Raw genomic sequence first — 22,268 nt, forward strand, 5'->3', positions numbered from 1 at the left:
TACATTCTAGTAATGATTACCCAGGTTACTCTACCTGTGTGTAGCCTGGGTTGCACCAATATTAACATTCTTTGGTGATCCAACTAAGGGAAGTCATATTTCATATCCATGTGTAGGGTGATTGCTTTTTGTATTGTAAAAAATTCAGGGATAATAGTGTGGAGGAACACGATTTTATAAGCCTCCTGTGACAAGCAATTTCTATACTGTGAATTGCCTGCACATTATCATTCTTTTAGATAACATCAGCTACCACCTCCATCACACCCCCCCCCCCACCAGCACCCCCACTGATGGTTTTCAAAGGCGGTGGGCATGAGAAGTGGGTGAGTTACCCAGATAAAAACCTCAGGCCTGGGCCTTTCCACCAGAACCCAAAATGAGAATTTAAGGATCATCTGAAGCATCACGTTCTCGGGCCACTTAACTTCCTCCCAGGCAAAGGAGTCAAATGGGAAAGAGAGGTTGGATCACTTCTTTATCTCAAGGGCCATCACCTGCTGAGGGACGCCTAGCCCAATCATACATCTGCTCTCAGTTACGTCCTTAATTTTCTTTTTTTCGGAACCAGTGAACCCTGGGCCGCCAAAGTGGAACGTGCACACTTAACCGCTGCACCACCGGGCCGGCCCCACGTCCTTAATTTTCAAACCACCAGGCATTAGAGGGGAACACAATAGCCTGTCACACCCACCCTCTCCTTCCATCTTCCTTGTTAGGCAACTTATTTTACTTCAGGAAAAAATATATTTTCCTTATTGTTAAAACCATATTATATGTTTCATATAGAATTATAGCTAGCACAACCACCAATTTTAAAGTTCCCCCAGGGTGGAACCATTGTTCTCCCCTCCTTAATAGGAAGTACCTGTTTCTTCCTCTTCTGGGTTGGTGTTAGCCCTGTCAGAAAGAGCAAAGCATGGCTGCTGAGGGGAAGGTGGAAGGAAATCAAGTCCTGAGGAGAAGGCAACACGGCTCCAAAGACCTGCCCCCAAATCCATCAGAAACGGTAAGCTTGCTGGGGGCATTTCATGTTTCTATTAAAGGAATAGTTTGCAGTTAAATCTGGAGTGGAATCTCAAGCCTGGAAGAAAGGAGACCCAGTTGGTGGAGGATCCATCCCGAACCACAGTCGCATTGAAGACAGAGACGAGCAGATTATGCTTGGGGACGGGTCTGTGGGGGTCTGTGGAGGTCTGTGATTCTGGAGATTCTTGTGGGGGCGGGGGGCTCCCTGTTCCAAGTTTGAGATTCCTCCTTCTCCAACTGGAAAGGAACACTGTGTTAGTGGCAGAAGAGAGGACTGTGGTTTCTAGCCCTGGGCTTAAACAAAGGGTTAATCTTCCTGAGCTGAGAATACTGATGGTGCCAAGGCTGCCACTTAAGACCTGAGTGAGGGAGAGTTTGAGATAAATGTGATATCAAATGGAGATATCACTGAGAAGACAGAACTTGGTGGGAGGCCGATTTGAAACTTGGTAACGCGGGCGCTCTCTCATGTAAGAGAGGCTACAAGAAATGAGATGGGCCTGGGGGAAACCAGTACCCCTGGGGAAATATTTCAAAATGTGGATCTGATGGAAGTGGCCCGCCCCCCGCCACCCCTATGCACGTGCTCCAGCAAACAGGCTATCTAGCCTTCAAATCCACCTGAGAAATCCCTCTATGGTCATGGCTGTATCTGATATCGCCCAAACCAATGGCCCACAAAGTGAGGTCCCCAGACCAGCAGCTTCAGCAACACCAGAGAAGTTGTTAGAAATGCAACATCTCACTGCTCACCTGCTGGATCAGAAACTCGGAGGGTGGGGTCAGCAACCTGCCTTTAACAAAGCCCTCCAAGGGACTCCGATGCGTGTTCAAGTTTGGCCTAAACTGTGCGAAAAAAGGTTTCTCCTAAGTGGAAGACGAGTGTTATTGTTAAATTTTGTTATTGCTAAATTTCAGAAATCAATAGTACTTGGAACTGGAGAGCAGAAGGCATAAAAGTTGTATGGCCCATAGAGCAATTACAAACATGAGAGTTGTTGAATTATGGTTGTAATGGCAACGTATGGGGATTCTGAACGTGGATTTTTGGGAAAGTGAAAATGCACTGTATGCAGATGTGAGAATTATTCCTTACAGGATGGGGACACCAAGAAAATGTGGTCATATGAAGTAGCACAAGTGTTTTAATCACAAAAAAGGTGGAATGTTGGTGCTGCGTAAACTTGTCCTGATGAACAATGGTAACTGCCTCCCTTTCCTCTCTCCTGGTTTCATTTAAAACTGTCCTTGGGGGAGCAGGAGACTGGGCCAATATCCACAGACCTAGCAGGCTGAGAGTGATTTCTCAGTGGAATTCATGATAAAAAATGGTTTCTGTTTTCTGGGCTAGCTGCTTCTCCATCATCCTAACTGCCTGCCCTTTGCTTTATATCTGGACTGGATTAATTCCCAGAGAATGGAGTCATTTTTCTGATGGAAACTCTCAGCGCTGATTGGAAGGAGGAAGAGAAGAGGATAGTGGGGTTTTGTTTTTGTCCTGATGCAATTTGGAAACCCTGTCAAGTCGAAGGTATCCTGGAGACATATTTTCTGTTTTCCTTTCCTATTTCTCATCCTAAATTTAACACTTGGGTCCCATTCTTTTCTCTTTGCCTTTTCCCTTTAATAAATACGTATTGATATGCATTAATGAAATACCTACTGTGTGCAGTGCACAGTGCTAGATGGCTTCACAAACCAACATTTTCATCCTATCTTCTCCAACATTTGAAAAGGAGAAAACTGTAAAATATCTCTCTTTTCACCCCCTTGTCACTGTTTTTTCTGGCTTTAGTTTTGCCTTTTTATGTTCCTCTTCAAGTGAAAAACTTGGCACTCTCCATATTTTAAGCTATTTGTGAAAAAGCAGGTGATTCTTAGAGATCAAAGAAACACACAAATGTCCTTTCACAGTGGGATTGCAAGCTTGATCTATGACTTTCCTAGGTTCCTGGTTTCTGTTATTTTTCTATTGAATAGAGGACAAGAGGTGGGAATGGGTTGCAAAAATAACAGGTAATAGCTTCCATGCTTTATTGTGCTACTTTGCAGGGGGCAGAACTGATCTCTTAACGCTTGAGGCAAATACTTTGAGCTCTTTGGGTCCTTACAGATGTACACTGTAGCCCCCAGAAGTCTGGTTAGCTGCCTTTCACTAAGGCAACTGAGTCATTGGCGATCAGAACAGTGCTCCACCAGGCTGAGACGGCAGAAATGTCCATAGTGTGAACACAAAGGGCCTCTGACTCTGATTTGAGAAACAGGGTGTGAAAATCCCACATCATATTTGCATTAAATATTGAGAGAAATGGACCACTGTAACCTATGTCAAGCAGAAACCGAGATTACTGTAGACTTCAAAGTTTGGGAAGCAGAAAATCGATGTCTACGAATACAATCTCTTTTCAAGATCACTAGAATCATTTCACAAAGGAAACTTTAAGAGGCAAGTGATGAGTATTAGCCTTATTTAGAGAGAATTGGGGATAGGAAGTCATATGGTTTTTTCTGAAGATGCGACCGGTCTCTAATCTAATCATCCTAGTCTGTAAATGCCTGGCAGTCCTTTTTTATATCTCTCTTTAACAAGGCAACTCCATGCCTTTTCTTCTTCAGGTTAATCACTAGAGAGGCCCTCAGGAATCCATTTCTGGATGTGGGTTAAGAGGCTGTGCCATGTACTGATTAGAAACCGAGACTCTGGGGTCAGCCTGTATGGTTAGGATCCCTTCTCTACTTTGTAGCCATGTGACCTTGGCAAGTTGTTTACCCTCTCTGAGACTCAGTGTCCCCACAGGGTGCCATAGGATTACATGAGATAATACATGTCAAGAATTTAGCACAGTGACTGGCCCAAAGGCCCAGTAAGTATTAGATATGATTTATATTTGACATCAAACTCCTAAGGGAATCTTAGTTTCATTTGTTTCACCAATTTTTCTTTTTATGGTCAATCTAGTTGGGACAGAATATTTGGTTTGGGGGTTTATTTTCCTCCCTCTCCAACTCTTTTCATCACTCTCCTCAACCCAGGAAAAGGTGATCATGAAACAACCATTTGAAATGGAGTCGGCTTTGTGTTAGTCCACTGGGAAAATGCTTTGATCTCCAGCTGTGCTGTGCGTGTTTGGGAGGCTGCTGGGTTCTGCCCACAATAAGAGGCATCTCTGAAGGTTTAGATATTTTTAAAAACAGATGCAAAAGAGCAGCTTGTGGATTCCTCGAGGATGCGTACAAATGGCACCTCTGCCTACTGCCATTCCCCAAGGGCCACCCCCCTTTCCAGGGCCTCGGGTTGGCCAGGGTGTCCGGATTTCCAAGCTCCTGGTTTTTCTGGGCTCTGAGCTGGCAGGGAGTGCACAGCACTGTGCCCTTAGCATTCTGGTGGCTCGCAAGCCAGTGCTGCTCTCGAGCCCTCATTCGAGTCGGCTGTCTCCAGCGTATGGAGGAGGACCGCAAGGGCCTCTGTAAGCAGGTAGCAGTGCACCTGGAGAGAGGAGAGAGGGCAGGGCCTCCTCCTCCAAGGAGCCTGACCTAGCAGCATTATGTAAATGATTTCTTGGAATTGCCAGCCTGGCTTCTGGTGAGACTGGAAGATCACCTTGCAAATGGCCTGATGCCAGCCTGACAGATGGCCTGGGCTGCTCGCAGCACAGCCCACATTAGGCCTTTCAAGTGTATTCCTGAAGGCAGGCAGCCCAGCCAGGAGAGTCAAGGGGGCAGTCCAGGGGGCCGGCTCGGGCTGCAACATGGGTTCCCCCACTCTATCTACCCTCTTCTCCCCAACCTGCAGGGGAAAAGACCAGCTCTCTCTTTCCACTTGAAAGCAAATCTCTGGGCCTCATGGTTTGGGGTCGATGTCTGGCCTGGATCTACATGGCAGTCCTCACAGAAGTGACCAAATGTTTCCATCAAATGAACCAGCTACCAGTTAAAAAAGATAATAAAATAGCAGAGCCTTCTTGAGGACTTTGTTCAGAAAGCCTGTGACTTCTACAGAGAATTAAGAAAATACTGCTTACAAATTTTGTGATTTTGTGTCCTCTAAGACCACAGACCTCTTATCATGTTCTTTTTTTTTTAAGCATGAATCCTTCTTATAGTAGTTAGAAAGCAAATGTATAACATTTTTTTTTCTCTCTTACACTCAGAATAAAGCCTGGGAAAATTTAATGTTCCTGGATTCAGCCTGTGGATTTGAGATAAGGATTCAAGGAGAGAAGCCTTTTAACTCAGAACAGAATCTGTTTGCAGCTATTGTGCAATTAATGTGAAGTATCTGGTTACTGGGCATGTTGCATTATGCATGACAGTGTAAACCCATCATTTTCAGTGCTGACACTGAACTCCTTGATAACAATGAAGAGCGAGGGAACGTGTTCATTTTTCAGAAGTCCTCTAAAACAATGCTGCTCAAGACTGAATGAATCAACATTTTAGAGCCGGGACTCAGCCGAGGCTTGTCTGTGTGTGCTCACAGTGATAAGAAATCTAGAGGGAAACAGGAAAAACCTCATGTCACGTCCTCTTTAAGAGCTAGAAAAGCTGTCAGAAGAATTAAGATGAAACCTCCTGAGAGTCTGTGGGTGTGGAAAGTCACTAGCTAGCTAATATTAACATAGCTTGCAACAGAACGCTGTTGCTAGAAATAGGACAGTCACATCACTACCACTAAGCAATTTGCATTCTGTGGACCAGCCTCTAAATTCCTCCTGGCTCCTACTGCCCTTTGGGCATTTCTGGACGCTTTTAGACAGTGTTCATACTTGGCTGTCTGGTTTCACCAGGAACCCTCCTCAAAAGAGGAAGCAGCAAGAACCTCTGCTTTGTTTGCAGGAAAGTGCTCGAGCTACAAGCAAATCTTTAGGCATCTGAGGAATCGTGAAGCTTCTAGATTTCATATGGTTGCTGACAGGGAGGGGCAGACAAGGCCCTTCTTGCATTCCTCACCATGGATAATCTGTTGCCTCAGTCTAGATTCTCTTATTTCAAAAACTATCCTCTCCATGTAATTAGGAAATATTTATCGATGCTGAGAAACCAAAGAGCCGAAGAACAGGTATTATTTTGTTTATATTATCTTTAAGGTTAATGGATGTTTGCTTTTGGGTGTTGCTTTTACGTCGCTTGGTGATTTAGTTTTTGCTGGTTTACATGTTTAAAGGCCCCTGCTCGTGGCTGTTCAGACTTGACAATCAGAGGAGCAAGCAGGCTGGTGAGGGCTTATTTGAACTTGGAACATTTGGATCCTGAGATTAAGCTCAAGTTCTGTAATAAAACCACATGCTTTTTTTTTTTCTTCTGAATAGCTAGACTAAACTACTCTATCAGAGCTAAACTGTGGATTCCTTGATGATTTTCCAGGGCCTCAAATAAAACTATTAATATCTCGACAAAGAAAACTATCAGGCCCTAGAAATACACTTGACTTCTTTGCGTATTTATGGCAATATTAATACCACCGGGACCTGCAAAACAAAATACATTTTGTAGACTGTAAATAAGATAAACAGATCACTAGGGAACTGTGAAGATCATTCAGAAGTAATTAGTTGTTCTTTTTGGTGGCAAGTAGGGATAGAGCACTGGAAATTTCAGTCTTTTTAGCCAATTAAAAGTTAGGATTTCTAGTAGTAGACTCTAGCATGTGGGAGTATTAAAAAAAAAAAAACTGTTAAAATGTCTTATCACTTCTTGTTCAAAATCATGCATTCATTTTATTGTTTTGAGATTTATATTATTCTTACCATTATGAAAAAGGCATTTCTAAAATCCACTTTTGTGAATTGTACCAGGTCATTGGAAGAAATAGCTATATCTGATCCATTTAAATCTGGTGGTTCATTTAGGAAGACGTGTGGCAGTGGTAAAGGACAAATGTACAGCCACATTGAAGACCCAGAGTCGTAAATTGCTTGGGCATCATGCTTGTCACTAGAACTGCAAAACTGGGTAGGAGATATTAGCAGTGTCCTGTATTTGAATGAGATGACCTACTTAATCAAACACTTCCAGGAAGTGAAAGCAAAGGTCAGCAGACAGAATATCCTTTAATGACAGGTTTCCCCAAAAGTCAATGCATAATTTGGAAAAATGAAAATCATTACTACTGTTCTCGAGGAAACTGCGTTTGTGCTGTGCTTTAATGATTTTACAAGGGCTGGAAATTCAGACTGTGCTCACAAAGGGGGCTAGACTGGCCAGTTTCTCTCTCACTTAGGCAAGGTGTCATGATTACAAGGAAATCTCTTGGTTTCCAAGTCTCAGTATGTGCTTGTTTTTGAAGTGGAAAGCCAGAGGCCCAGGTGGTGGTGCTGTGACTTATTATCTGCCTCACCAAGTCCACATCCAGAGGCTTCTTCAGGCCTCATTGTGGGGGAGGAGGGGTGTGAGGAATGGGGAGGGGGAGGTGGCTGAAAGGAGGAGCTGGAACCTTGGGATGTGGATTAAGTGATTCTTTTTTTCCTTTTCTCAGTATTGTAAGTTTTCAGAGGTGTGGCTGTATTGCTTGTATGGTTATTATTATTTTTTAAAATTTATCTTTAAGATGTTACAAAATGCACTTATGAGAACATTAGAATTTAAAATGGATCCTCTGACTTGGACTGAGTGGGTGGTCCCCTCCCAAGTTTACAACCATTTGGCATCACCTGGGAACAACTATGAGTATTGTGCTGATTTCTTAACTTTCTGCATAAATTGATGGAGAAATAAGAAAGCATATTCAATTCCTTTCTGAAACCAATTAACAGCTCTGCAGATGTAATGTCTCACAGAATTAGAGAAATTAGGTCAGAGTCAATCATGGCTAACCTTGGAAAGCTTGTTGGAAAGTTGTAAAGGAGGTTAATAATGTCTATAATTTTAGGACTTGCATATTGGTTGTCTCTAATCCTTACATTCATGTAAGATGGATCTTCATTATAAAGATGAAGGAAGTGAGACAGAGATCTTAAGAGGTCTTATCCAAGGCCACCCAGCTAGAATGTACTGAAGGGAGATTTGAACTCCTGTCTGCATGGCTTTAAACTTGATCCATTTTACCATGTCTAGTCTCTGAACAGCCTAGTGATAGCAACACAGCAAATGGCTAATCTTTCTCTTAGAGAGTAAGTCCAACACTTCAGATAGTCACATACCACTGTCATAATTCTTGCCATAAGTGTTTACTACCTGTATGACTAACTCCTTAGTATTTTTCTATATTTGCATTTAAATCACTCACTTTTTAAACATAAGTTTGTTTAGCAAGAAATTTTATATTACTGCTCTAAATGGAAAACCACTGTCATTTGCCATAAATAAAAGGGAAGCATAAATGTAATAAAAGCAAAATAATGTCAAATTCTAGCTAGATACTGTTACCTGTGAAACCTCTGAGCCTGAAACTTGCTCTGTTTTGTAAGAAAGAAGATTAGTTTAAGATATTAGCATCCTAGTAGCCAATTGAGAAATTCTCCTGGGCAGGGATAGAAGGAAATTAAACGATAGACAACTTTTGCAATTCCAAGTAATTCATTGTTATTTAATGCAGTGTCTGCATGTCACCTAAAGTCTTCTCCCACTCCATCTAGCATCATTGGGTACTACTAGTGTTGTGTTCACACATTTTCAGAATAGTCCCCCAGACACACCACCTACTTCTCCACCTCCGGGTATTCAAATACACTCCTCCCTCTAGCCTAGAGTTCTGTCCTTTACTTACAACTAGCCCATCTGGAGATTGCCTATACATCCTTCAAAATTCAGGTTAAATGGGCTCAGTGAAAAAACTTTCACCGGTTCTGCAGGGAAGAGTGAAGTACAGCCCCTCCTTTTCCAAGATATTATGTCTGCTTCTAGTAGGGGCCCTTACTATATCATGTGTAGTAAACCATTTGCTTACATGTCTACATATGTGCACCTATACACACATGATGCTGGGTGGTCCTTGTTCTTTGTTCCCTCACGCCCACCTTTGAGCCTGGCACAGGCTGGTGTAGGAGTGACCCATACCACAGGCAGATTGCCTGTGGAGCACACTTCCTTTCTTACTTCCACCCATCTCTTGACTGCGCCTGGAGGGTCCCCCTATGTCCCAGTCATGGTCATTGCTACACTTGCCTTGTCCACAGATGTCTTCTTGTTTAAACCTTCTCAGTGTTCTTCCTCCTTGCTCTTGGTGTCATACAGACACGAAGGTTTGATCTGAGGGTTGGTTGGTTTGGTAGTTTTTGTTGTTGTTCCTGTTGCGATGTGCCAATCAATGGATGGACAGGTTGTTTATCAAACTGAGAACAAATAGCTCATCCTTTGCATTCCTAGACTCTGGTATTGCAGACATTTCACAAAGCCAAGTCCCTAACTTAGAAGATTAAGGTGATTAATTAGATGAAGGTGCAGAAGGTTGGGCAAATTTGATGATGAAATATTTCCAAGCAGTATTATTCAAATGGTGTTGTAGTGGTGGTAGTGGTGCGTAGGAGGAACCTAGCTTGAGCCTAAATGGATTCTCAGATGAGTTTGGGCAAGTGTACTAAACACACACATAAGGATATATAATTGCAGGTATTTCCTTTTGGTTTGGTGGGAACAGCCAGAGTCTAGCTGAGATGTTGTCTGAACTTGTAGGAAATGAACAGGACTTGTAGGCAATATTCTCTTGAGTACTGCAGTCCCAACAGCCTGCTCTGTGGCTTGGGTGACCAAGCGGGACACTGAGTGGGGAAGGGAGAATTTATTCCACTTCTGGGCAGACTATAGCCTGGCTTCAGCTCAATGAGTGTTACAGAGAACTGAGTGCCCTATGAACCTCCAGGGAATGCTGCTCTGAGGGGTCAACACCACCGATGGAGACATTATTCATGGATGCTAGGCCAAATGATAAGAGAAGACAGTTTGTGATTTCATTTGAGACAGTCTACCCTCACTCCCTTGGTGAGGTCCTCCATTCCCATGGCTTCAAACACCACCTAGTTGCCGACAACTCCCAAATATTTAACCCCAGTGCACCTTAGCTTTGTATATCCAACTGCCTATTTGACATCTCCATCTGAATGTCTCGGTGATGTTGCAGACTGAATAGGTCCAAAGAGAACTCACAAGCTCTATCCCCAAATCTGCTCCTCTGCAGGTCCATCAATCAACACAAAAGCTCAAACCACAGACTTGGGAGTCACTTTGGCACCTCCCTTTCTCTCCCTCACCTCCCTTTGCAATCTCATAACAAACCTGTTCAATTATACCTCTAAAATAGTTACTGAATCCTCCATCTTTTCCTACACACCCTGCTACATCATCCTCCCTTGCTTGGACCATTGCAATAGCATTTGAATTGTATCCCCATGTTCATTCTTGTTACCCTACAATCCAAGTTCCCCTTAGCAGTCAGTATCTTCCTTTTAAGTGTAAATCTTATTTCACCCCAATTCAGAGAAGATGATTGCTTTCATTTGCTAGTTTAGCCCAAGTGCCAAACATAAATAAAGCATATAGTAGGTGATAAATTTATATAACTGAATGAGTGAATGCGGAGGTTGGGGTGTTCAGGGGCTGAGATGCTATTGTGCAGATGAGGGCAAGAGATGGTGAAAATAGAGTTATTACCTTTAGTAAGCGAGGCTGTTGAGATCAAGGAGAAACTGTGTAATTTATTTTACAGATGTGGAACTAGTGCCAGATGTTAAGAGATTTGCCCGAGGTCACACAGCTCATTTGGATCAGTGCTGGGATTAGAATTTGGCCTGCTTGACTCCCACTTCAGTGCTTTTTCCAGTGTGTATTGGGAGTCTTAGCAGAGATGTAGAAAAGGGCAATATGACTACCAAGCAAAGAGAAAAGGACTCTACAGGCTGAGTCCAGGGGGTAGGTGATGCCTGAAGGTCAACTTATCAATAATAGATAAACCCCCCTGATGAAAGACTGAGACAGAGAAGCCTGGTATTTTGAGCTCTTGTCCTTCAACTTATACTGCCCTGCAGTAGCCTCATCCACTTGAATCTCTTCTTCTGTGTGTCCCACAGACCAGGGATCAGAAAATACAGGATGGCTCACTTAGTAGACAAGAATTTGGGATGATCTATGCCAATGCTGCCTTTGTCTCTTGAATAGAAAGACTTCTTTCTGAACAAGAAATACCACCTAAGTGCTGACTTGACGTGTCTTGCCTATTTAATAGTGAATCTGCTTAAAATGAGGAGAGTGGGCTTTGGGGCATGTACAATAGGTATATACGTTTTTGGAATTAGACCCTTGAATTGGTATAATGTCGTCTTCCAACGAAATTAATCCACATGAATTTTTTACTATTTTTCTATATTCTTGTTACCTGAAAATGCAATCATGTTGCCATTGTTGTCCTTATATAAATATGGGCACAAATGTTGATCTGGACAGGACTGAATGTAGAGCTAATAGAACTCTGCTTTGTCATCTTCTTCTGTGGAATTCCATAATACCTTTGATTATTAAGCAGGTTTTTTCATATGTATTGTGTGTAGAGCATTTTTATAGGTGATGAGGACGTGAAAATGAATTAGGTAGAGTATAGCCCTTCTGTGATGCTTATAGTCTCAATGAGTAGAAAGAGCTGTACTCAAGTACTTATAACATGAGGCAAAAACCACACACTGCAGCCATTGAGGGTCTATCTAGCTCAAGACCTGCTTGGATTAATTTGTTAAAATGAGGAGAATGGTCTTTGGGGATCGGGGGGCACATACAGTAGCTATATTTTAATTAAGGATTAGAAGCAAATTTTGTTTTGGAGGCTATTCTTAAGTTTCTCTTCAGAGCTGCCCCTGTGGCCGAGGGGTTGAGTTTGTGCACTCCGGTTTGGTGGCCCAGGGTTTCGCTGGTTCAGCTCCTGGGCATGGTGGACATGGCATGACTCGTCAGGCCACACTGAGGTGGTGTCCCACATGCCACAACTAGAAGGACCCACAACTAAAAAAAATACACAACTATGTACCGGGGGGCTTTGGGGAGAAAAAAAGGAAAAATGAAATCTTAAAAAAATAAAATAAAGTTTCTCTTCAATGGCTTAAGAAAAGCTTTCTAGTACAAACAGTGTCACTGGATTTTTATTTCTTGCTTTGTTTCTTAATGAATGCTAACATCAAAGTTGGGTTGTTAAATAAATATTTGAATTTAATTTGAACCTTAGAAACTCAGTTCTTCATTTTGGCTCTTATACCTGCTCTGAATAACAATATAAAAATTAAGGACTCTCCCTACATCCCGCCTCCCCCCCACCAAAGCTATATTGAGATTTGGAATGTTACATAAGGGGTTTGCTGGTGTAGGCTCTCCTCTCTAGGTAAAATGATAGAAATTTTGCTATAGCTTGGTTTAAGAAATGTTAAGTAGGTGAGTTGGTTATATCTTGAGAGTATACCAAAGTTATCTATTTTTAAAAGCCTCTAAAAACAGTCATGAAATGCTGTTGATAATTCAGATGACATCTCAGGGGAAACTAAAGGCGTTTGCCCCATATCCTTGTGATTGGGTAGAGAAAAAGCTTTAATCTTTCAGAAGCAGGAGGAAAAGACTATCCCTGTGGAATTTAAGATACAGGGCAGAGATTCTTCCCCACTCCTGCGGGGGGATTTGTGTGATTATATATAGGTAACATTGACAGTTAAATTGCTGTCATAATATGAAACTGAACCTTAATATTTCTGACTGTTAAATATGACATTAGAAGTTGAAATATTTTATCATAGTAATTACAACAGTCTCCTCTATCTGAAGGGAGAAATTAAAAAAATTAAAAAGAGCTATTTATTTACCCAAAAGTAGCCTCCAATAGTTTTCACCATGCCTTAGTTCATTTGGGCTGCTATAACAAAATATCATAGACCAAGTGGCTTATAAACAACAGAAATTTATTTCTCCCAGTTCTAGGGCCTGGAAGTCCAAGATAAAGGTGCTGGCAGATTCAGTGTCTGGTGAGACACTGCTTCCTAGATGGCCATCTTTTTTTTTGGTAGAAGGGGTGAGAGAGCTTTCTTGGGCATCTTTATAAGGGCACTAATCCCATTCATGAGGGCTTTGTCCTCATGACCTAATCACCTCCCAAAGGCCCCTCCTCCTAATACTATCACATTAGGAGTTAGGATTTCAACATATGAATTTTGGGGGGGACACAAACAATCAGTCTGTGGCACTACATAATCTGTAAGATGCCTGAGAATTGTAATTGAGAGTGATAAAAAACCTCTTAATCTCAAATTCATTCATGTGCCCAATATGCAGTAAGCCAATCATGGAGACATCACTGCTTGAAGAGGAAGAAACGTTTATTTGAATTGGCCAAAACAAGAAGGTGGGAGAAGAGGTTCATTCGAATCCACTTTCCCAAGAGAAGAAAGCAGGGGGTTTTATAGAGCTAAGGGGCTTGGCAGGAGGAGTTTTGGAGAAACAAGGGGTAATCTGTGTTTCTTTCTCTCCAGATAAGCCTGGGGGCATTCTGACTTCTGGGTGGCAAGGCAGCTGGGGGCTGGTTATCTGGTGATGGTAACTTCCTTGAAGGCATTCTTTTCCTTCTACAAAACAAGCTCATAAATCCTTGTGACCCTTGAGTCCTCAGGTTAAACAAGAAGACAGCAAATTGACAAGATTAACTTCTTTTCATCTACGTCTGTGCTAGGAACAGGCTGAAAGGTAACCATGTTCTTACTGAATATTTACAGTAACCCTCAGGTACCCAGCTTCAATAGCTTGCATGAAGATTAACGGCTTTCTAGTCATCGGCACCCACTCTCATGTTCTTCCCCTCCCCCAAACCTGTCTTCTCTATCTAAGAAAACAGTACCACCAGCAACCAGCCTGTCATTCAGGCAGAGACCTAGGAGTCATCTTTGGTACTTTCTGTTCCCTCAGTCAATATCTAATCTATCATTAATCCTTTCAGTTCTATCACTAAATATCCCCTCAATCAATCGGTCTTCTTCTCTCTCTCACTAGCCTAGCCCAAGAGGCCATCATCACTTCTTGCCTGAGGCACCATAATAGTCTTTTCATTGGTCTCCCTCTATCCGCTGCTGTCCTGTCTAATCAAATCTTCACACTACAGCCAGAGAGGTCTTCTAGAGACACAAACCTGACCATGAAATCCCCTGGCCCCATGCTTACGATCTTTCTTGCCTTCCACTTGCTTTTAGGATAAAGACAAAGTTCCCCAACACGAAGGGCCTTCTGTGGTCTGATTCTGATTCTCTCCCCTGCTGCTTGCTTACCTTGCCTCCCTTTGCTCTCTGCACCCAGCTAAAGGACCCTTCTTCCACTTCTCCCTGTTTCCCTGCCACTTCTTGTCCAGGGCCTTCATTCCAATTGTTCCTTCACTATACTCCCTTAGTTAATATCTACTCTTCCTTCAAATCTTAATTCAATATTAGTTCCTTAGGGCAGGCTTTTCTGACTTTCCCACCTTGGTCCTATCTCCCATTATATACTTTGAAGGCACCTTGTAACTCTCCTTTGCTGTACTTATCCCAGTAGCACTTTTGCATCTATTTGTGGGGCTATTTGATTCCCAGTACGTCTTGGATGACTAGCAACATGCCTATTGGATGGAAGAAACTGAATACAAGTTTGTGGAATTGGTTCGTGAGGGGCGGGAGGTCGTATGAGGCAGGTAATGAATGCTATCCTGAGACAGAAGTGCTTGGAAGAATCCTGGATGTTAGGCTCTGTGAGGATGAATCTTAAGATGTGATTGTTTCTGCATGTGTATTTGTTTGTGTGTTTTACAAGACCCATAGGGCTAATTCGTAGAAGAAAACTGGATGTGCATTTGGGAGGTTCCAGAGGAAACAACCATAACTAATGGGCAAAATTATAGGGAGAGGTCGTGATACAATAATAAGGATGGACTTTCTAAAAGTCAGAGGTAGAGGAATGGACCGCCTTTTGCAGAGGGCGGGGTATGTTACCCCTGCTCAGAGGATTTGTAGTGATGGTTTCTACATCATGAAAGAAGATGGAATGACTTACCAGGCCCCTTCCAGCCCCAAGATTCTAGCCCAGTAAGCAGTAGAAAGATGGACAATTCAGATACCTTAGGAACAGAGAGAGGGCACAGGTGCATCATTAGAATTCATTTTTCAGGTTATCTTGTGGCATTTTAACCACTGTTTTTTTTTTTCCTTAATATCAACTGTCTTTTACCTTCAATTCTTCTTTTCCTGCATTTGATGCTGATAACTTGCTGCTTATTGTGGTCCCTTCTGAAGGTGTTCCATCCTTCTTGTCCATGTTATCACAGCTGTGAAGTGTTAGACGTGCCTTGGAGACACCTGGACCAAGTTGACTTTTGAGCTATTTCTAATCCTGTTGGCTGCTTCTAAACTTTCCTAATCTACTGTGCTCAGAAATCTTTGAAGCACAGAAGTCAGTAAATGGATGAACACCAAAATCTTTGTCTTTGAAATAAGCACGTTAACCAAAATGTAAACCCTTTTTTGTGAACTACAGTGTAGCTTTTTGTGCAGATTCCTAAATTTGCTATCCTATTTTGCTTCTTAGACAGTTTGTCTGCAACATTTTATTTGCTAACTTTTGCTCAGAATGGAAGATGACATATTTCCTCAACTTGTACAGACAGTTCTATGTCTTAGAAAAAGAAATGAACTTTCCACATATGTTGTACTGCTCATAATTTGCTGTGAAGAGAGCAGGAAAAATGCTGGAATTATTTCTTTCCTGCTCATCCTGAAGGCAGCATATTAATAAAGCTATCTCAAGAAATACAACTTGATTATGTACTTAAGAATAAAGAATTTTAGGGGCTGGCCTGGTGGTGTAGTGGTTAAGTTCATGCGCTCCACTTCAGTGGCCCAGGGTTCACAGTTTCAGATCCTGGGCACAGACCTAGCACTGCTCATCAAGCCATGCTGTGGCAGCATCCCACATAAAATAGAGGAAGATTGGCACAGATGTTAGCTGAGCGACAATCTTCCTCAAGAAAGAAGAAGAAGATTGGCAACAGATGTTAGCTCAGGGCCAATCTCTCTCACAAAAAAAGAAGGAATTTAAAATTTTTATTAAATGTCATATATGTGCCAGGTTCTTGTCAAGGTCCTTTACATATGTTGTCATTTAATCTTCATAATAACCTTACGAAATTGGAGGTATTATCCCCACATTATGGATGAGAGAACTGAGGTTTAAAGAAGTGAGATACTGGGGCTGGCCCCACAGCCGAGTGGTTAAGTTCATGGGCTCCCCCTCAGTGGTCTGGGGTTTTGCTGGTTCGGATCCTGGGTGCAGACATGGCACCTCTCATCAAGCCATGTTGAGGCAGCATCCCACTTAGCACAACCAGAGGTACTCACAACTAGAATATACAACTATGTACTGGGGGGCTTTGGGGAGAAGAAGAAGAAAAAAAAGAAGAAAAAAAGTGAGATACCTTGGTCCATCACTCATAAGTGATGGCAGTAAGAGTTCAGCTCCAGGTTGGCCCGTCAGCTTGACTCCACAGCCTGATTAACTGCCTCATACTGAGACACCTCCCACAGGCAGGGTCCCTTTCTCCCCTTCTTTCCCTCACTCCTTCCTTTCTATTCTTCCTTCTTTCCTTGATATTAGATTTTCTTTCATCTAGTAAGGATAAAGGGGTTAAAAATAAAACCACCATAACTACTGTCCAGAGAAGACACCTTAAATTCTTTTAGGTAGAGATCCACGTTTTTGAGAGGTTTGAAGGCTATTCAATTTGGGGGAACTTCTTTTAAGGAAAAGAATACATAATTATAAATAGTAAATTGGACACCAAGTGAACAAGTATTTAGAATCGAATAAGAAACCACAACAAATTACAAATTTGGGTGACAAATACCACAAACATCACAAAATCTAGAAAAAAAGTGTTTTTACTACTTAACAGTTGCACCCTAAGATGTTTTGTTCCTACAATGTTGGGCTGCAGGCTTTAATCACCACTTCACATGACAATGATTTTCTAATACTCTCCAAAGAGATCATCGAAAGATAATTCAGACACTCCTCTAGCATAGTCAATTTATATTTGTTTTTTATGAGTCTAGAAAAGCTCCATAGACTATCTTCTAGCCCTCTTTCTCCTTTACCACCCACATACTTCAGGTGCTGGGCACCACTGGACACATTTGTATAAAGATTTCGGGCCTTGTGATTCAGTCTATTTGGTAGTAGGAATATACCTGGATGTCCTTTCTCTACCAGGACAGCTAGCAGTAACTTAACCATACACAGAAATGACTACAAACTACATTTATATACCCTACTAAATCCAAACAAAACCTAAACATATCCCTATTTCAACTTTCTTTAAACCAGATCCAAAATTTTGCCACTGGCCACTCCAATGCTACCTGAAAGAAGTTTGAAAGAGGAAAAGTCAGCAAAAAGAGTACTCTAAAACCAACTGCAGTTAAAATATCTTTTGCAAATTTTACCAAACCATAAGAGCATGAGAACATTGTTAGAATCTCTTTCAGGGTCTTAAGGGGGGCCTCTGCAAGAAAGGGGCCCTGAAACTTCAGCTTCCTTGGTTTCCAAGAAAATCCAGCTTTGCAGGAATGGTATAACACAAAAACGGTGTTGTACTATAATATGCAAGAGTCCATGCCATAGGGTGGCTTCAAAAGTAGGGCTGTATGAGGTCCTATTCTGAGCGGCTTGAGCTCCCAACCCCACTGATTGAAGGGGAGGATGTTCTTTTGGTGTATTTCATTCTATCGTATACAGCACTATGGAAATGGAGATGTTCTGGTATTGCTAAAACTCAAAGGTCCCCCACCCCCATTTATATTTGCACAAGACTCATTATTTGTAATGGGACTATTTGCAAATATAATAGATCTCAAAATTCCTATGTTGGCCTAATTAATATTAAATACACCATTTACTATCCTTCCAAATAGTCTAGTTAACGCACAGAGAGGAGCATGTTATTGCTGTTAAAGACTACACAGTAGAAAAATTATAGCAGCACTAAAAAAAGTCTTTAAGAATTCATTAAGACACAATCAAGCTTTTGCAAACTCATCTGTTATTTGCAATTATAACATAGTTACTGTAACTTGTCTCTGGATAAAAATCACCTTTATGTTGGATTTCTTTGCTGAATTTTGCTCACTGGTAATGTATTCAAATGCCCAGCTTTCTCCTGTATTTCTTTCTCTTAAAAGAAACTCGACTCATCTTACTATCTTCCTTTGTTCTATGAATAACTGTCCTTAAATGTAAGCAGTCCTGCCCTGTACTGTTAACCCTCTTTTGACATTTACCGCTAGAATATAGCCTACAAGTAGATCTCAAAATAAATAAAGCATATTATAGAAGTATTTTGGTCTCATATAATGAGTGCAGAGCTTATAATGAAGTTGTTTAAAGTGACTGAATAGTGTAAAACCCTATTTCACTAGTGTTGAGAAACTACCCTTTTACTCTGTCCTCAACACATAATTTCTGTATAATGTACTTAAAAAAAATTTTTTTATAGCCTCTGAAATGTTACACAGCTTTTTCTGGTTTTGTTTTTAAGGGATGAAAATTACTTTTCAGGAATATACTGTTTCAAGAGAATGGCATTTTCTATTTATGAAGCTTTTCTGCCCTTCTTTCATCTAACTGGCGCCGCCCAAGCCTGATGCACCTGGTCAAAGCAGCATTGTCCCAAAGGTCCTACTGGGAATGAGAAAACAAAGGCCGACTTCCCAGCTGGGAACATAACTGTAGCTCCACTGCCCCTGCACTGCCCTCTCGCTTTCTCCTCTGTCCCAGGCCTATGCTGATGTGATGCTCCGAGATACTTAAGAGGGGAGAAGTATGATCTCTTTATGGTCTTCATGTCCTTTCCCCTGGTCTTTTAAAATAACTGGTTTTAGGCCAACAGGTACCTACTCAAAGAAGTTCAAAGTCTTACGTGATTTAAGAATGCCAGAGGAGGTTTACAATACTGATATACATTCTTGCTCTGTTCTTTAGAGTTGAGGAGTATTAGAAATATTTTTAGATCAAAACATTTTTAGATCAAAGTTTTATGTTTCTTGTAAATCAGGGCTCAAACTTTAGTGTGCACTGGAATCACCTAAAGGACTAAACTATAGAATGTGGGTCCCTACCCCCAGAGTTGCTAATTTAGTAGGTCTGAGGTGCGGGCCCCAGAATTTGCATTTCTAAAAAGTTTCTAGGTGGTAAGGACCACAGTTTGAGAACCACTGATGTAGATCATTTGAGGATGCATATTTTCAAAATCAAAGCTGGCAGGAGTTACCTACCATACCTTCTCAAGAATAGCACGCATGCCCTTTAGAAGATGGAGGGTGGTTGCTAAAGCCAGGGGGATAGTGATGATAATTTACAGTTTGACAGGTTCTTAACTGACCATTTTCAACCACAGCTGCCCCATGCCTAGTAGCATTACCTAATTCTTAGTAATGCAAGAAATTGTTAAACAATGTCTTTGCTATAAGAATATAATCTAAAATATGTTCTTATCTCTTTAATTCCTTCTTTTGTAGCTGTTTACTGATTAAACTGATGTGGCAACTGAGACTTTTAATTGTTGATTTAAATTATAGACTATAAAAAAAGGTGTAATAGTTGTTACGTCCTCCATACCAGCTAAAGCCAGTACGAAGTCTTAGCATTAAAAACAAAATCTCTCAATTTCTCCCTTGCCCTTACTCTGGTTAATATGTAAATATAATTATAAAGACTCAGAACAAAGAAAAATTTTACCACTTGGAAAGATGAAATTAGTATTCCTAATACTATTTAGTGGCTTTTAGATCCTTAGAACATGTGTTTAAATATGTATTTTTCAATAAAGCATGTTAATGAATATGTCTTAATTACCTAGTGAATAATCTCTCTAAAATGCCTGTCTGTGATTATTTACTCATGTGATTACTCATATGATTATACTCCCATTTTAGCAGTAATTTTCAACTCTGAGTAGATAAACCTAAGGAATTCTAGAACAGCTTCTGCCTGGAGCACGATTTCCCAAGTGATGATGTCCCAAGGTTAAATAAGAACAAGCGAATAGATGTAGACAATGACAAAGGAAGTTTCAAAATCAAGTCCTTTTTAATTAACACATTCCTTTTTTGCGTGAGGAAGATTGTCCCTGAGCTAACATCTGTTGCGTCTTCCTCTAAGCTAACATCTGTTGCCAATCTTCCTCTTTTTGAGGAGCAGTGCTAGGTCCACACCTGGGATCTGAACCTCTGAACCCTGGGCCACCCAAGCGGCGCACGTGGACTTAACCACTAGCCACCTCCACAGGGCCAGCCCCTAATTAATACATTCTTGAATGTCATCAAATCAGCTCTGAGGCAGAGATCTTAGGCTCAGGAATTAATGGCCATCAAGGTTGGAGGGTGCCCCATTGACTTGAAAGATGCAAGAATTTAACAAAACAAAATGATAAACTATAAAAGGTAATTCAATAAGCAGGGCAGTTTATTGTATATTTTCTAATGGGTCATTGTAGAAGCATTAAGGGAATTGAAGCCAAGATGGATATTTGACTCCTGGCTTTGACACTGAATAGTGAGAATTCTTGTGCAAGGAGCTTCACCTGTGTGAGTCTCAGCTTTGCCACCTATAAAAATTAACAGGATCTAGTCTGCTTACCTCTTAGGGTTGTGAGGATTAAATTTAATCATGTACATTGAAATGTTATGTCAACTGAAAAGCCCTGAACAAATGCATAGTTTTGGTGGCTGTTCAGTGAAAATTGATTCTCATTTACCGAAAAGCAATTTAAATTCTTTAATCAAATGTGCAATATTGGTATCTTTACCTTTCCAAGCACTTTTTCAGGGTTAAAATGAGTAATTTAATCATTTAAACTAGGGAAGAATACATGTAGAGGGTTTTTTTAATGTCATAGTTTTTTAACTGCTCTAAATCAGAAAATAGATGCCAGTTGATGTGCAAATCTCAAAATAATAAACATCTTCATCAAGTTTGTTGAAAAAAATGACCGTCATACTTTAGGAAAACGTAAACTTTATTTTAGCAGTTTCCTGGTAGAATCTATCACCAAGGTAGTCATTAGTTGAAGAATTAAACAAGATAAAGCTTGGTGCCAGAGCACACAACTACATAAGAAAGCAAAAATTCTAAAATCTCACTAATTTTCAAGAATAAAGTGCAGTTACATAACTTAAAAATACTCCTAATTAGAAATAAGGAAACCTTGTCAGAGGAGCTTTTGAAATTAATAGCCAGTTTATTTTTTTTTTTGAGGAAGATTAGCCCTGAGCTAACATCTGCTGCCAGTCCTCCTCTTTTTTGCTGAGGAAGACTGGTCCTGAGCTAACATCTGTGCCTATCTTCCTCTACTTTATATGTGGGACACCTGCCACATCATGGCTGGACAGGCAGTACGTAGGTCTGCATCTGGGATCTGAACTGGTGAAACCGGCCACTGAAGTGGAAAGTGTGAACTTAAGGGCTGCGCCAGCGGGCTGATCCCTAATAGCCAGTCTTTTACTTTATATGCTAATGTGGAAATCATTTAACTTAAAAAACAGACATATCCCCTTGTTCACTCTTTTTGACTTACATCTTATTCTGTAACTTCCCATTGATTAACATTGTCTTTAGCATTTTAAGTAATTTATTTAACATTTTATCATTTGAGTATGTCATATTATATTGAATTCTTTTAACTTTTATAGGAACAGCTAGACCATCAAACAACACTTTCACCTATTTGTCTAAACTATTTTTTCTCATTTAAGACTATCAATTAGGATGCTTCTAGCTGCAAGTCACGGAAAATATAAACCTGTTTATTATCTCACATTAAAGGAAGTCCTGTGGTAGGACAGGCTCCAGGGTTGGTTGCTTTGTTAGCTTACTTATGTATTAAAGGACTTGGCTTCCTCTCATCACTATTTGGCCATCCTTGCTCTTGGCTTTTCCATGAGGAAGATGGGAGGGTGTGATAAGATGGCTGCAGTACCTCCAAGCATTCAGAATTATGGGAAGAAAGGAAGGCTTGTCAAGTCACGTATTGCTGAGTCCAAGTCCCAGATTTTCTGACTCAGGTAGGTCTCAGTAGGGATCCGAGAATCTGCATTACTAATAAGGTCCCAAGCGATGCTGATATTGCTGGTAGTGAGGGCCACAATTTGAGAAACACTAACTTAGACTGAAGATCCTGGAGGGGAATGGATGTTTGAAAAGGACTGGTGACGTTCATTACAAGATGTACTTTATCATGTGGAATATAACAGAGTTCCTTTTACTCTTCT

General features: G+C 41.0%; 1 protein-coding gene across 3 annotated transcripts in view; it reads left to right on the plus strand.

The window, feature by feature from the left end:
* The first annotated feature begins 890 nt into the window (after positions 1-890).
* Positions 891-22,268, plus strand: part of ATP2C1 (ATPase secretory pathway Ca2+ transporting 1) — a 152,123-nt gene continuing 130,745 nt past the window's right edge. For all 3 annotated transcript variants that reach the window (XM_005600931.4, XM_070238138.1, XM_003363157.5), the window contains exons 1-2: positions 891-1,009; positions 5,181-6,088. In XM_005600931.4, the coding sequence (XP_005600988.1) occupies positions 5,981-6,088 (108 nt within the window). In that variant the 5' untranslated portion in view covers positions 891-1,009; positions 5,181-5,980. The remainder of the gene's footprint in view (positions 1,010-5,180; positions 6,089-22,268) is intronic.

This window comes from Equus caballus, chromosome 16 (assembly GCF_041296265.1).
Source record: "Equus caballus isolate H_3958 breed thoroughbred chromosome 16, TB-T2T, whole genome shotgun sequence".
Taxonomy (NCBI): domain Eukaryota; kingdom Metazoa; phylum Chordata; class Mammalia; order Perissodactyla; family Equidae; genus Equus; species Equus caballus.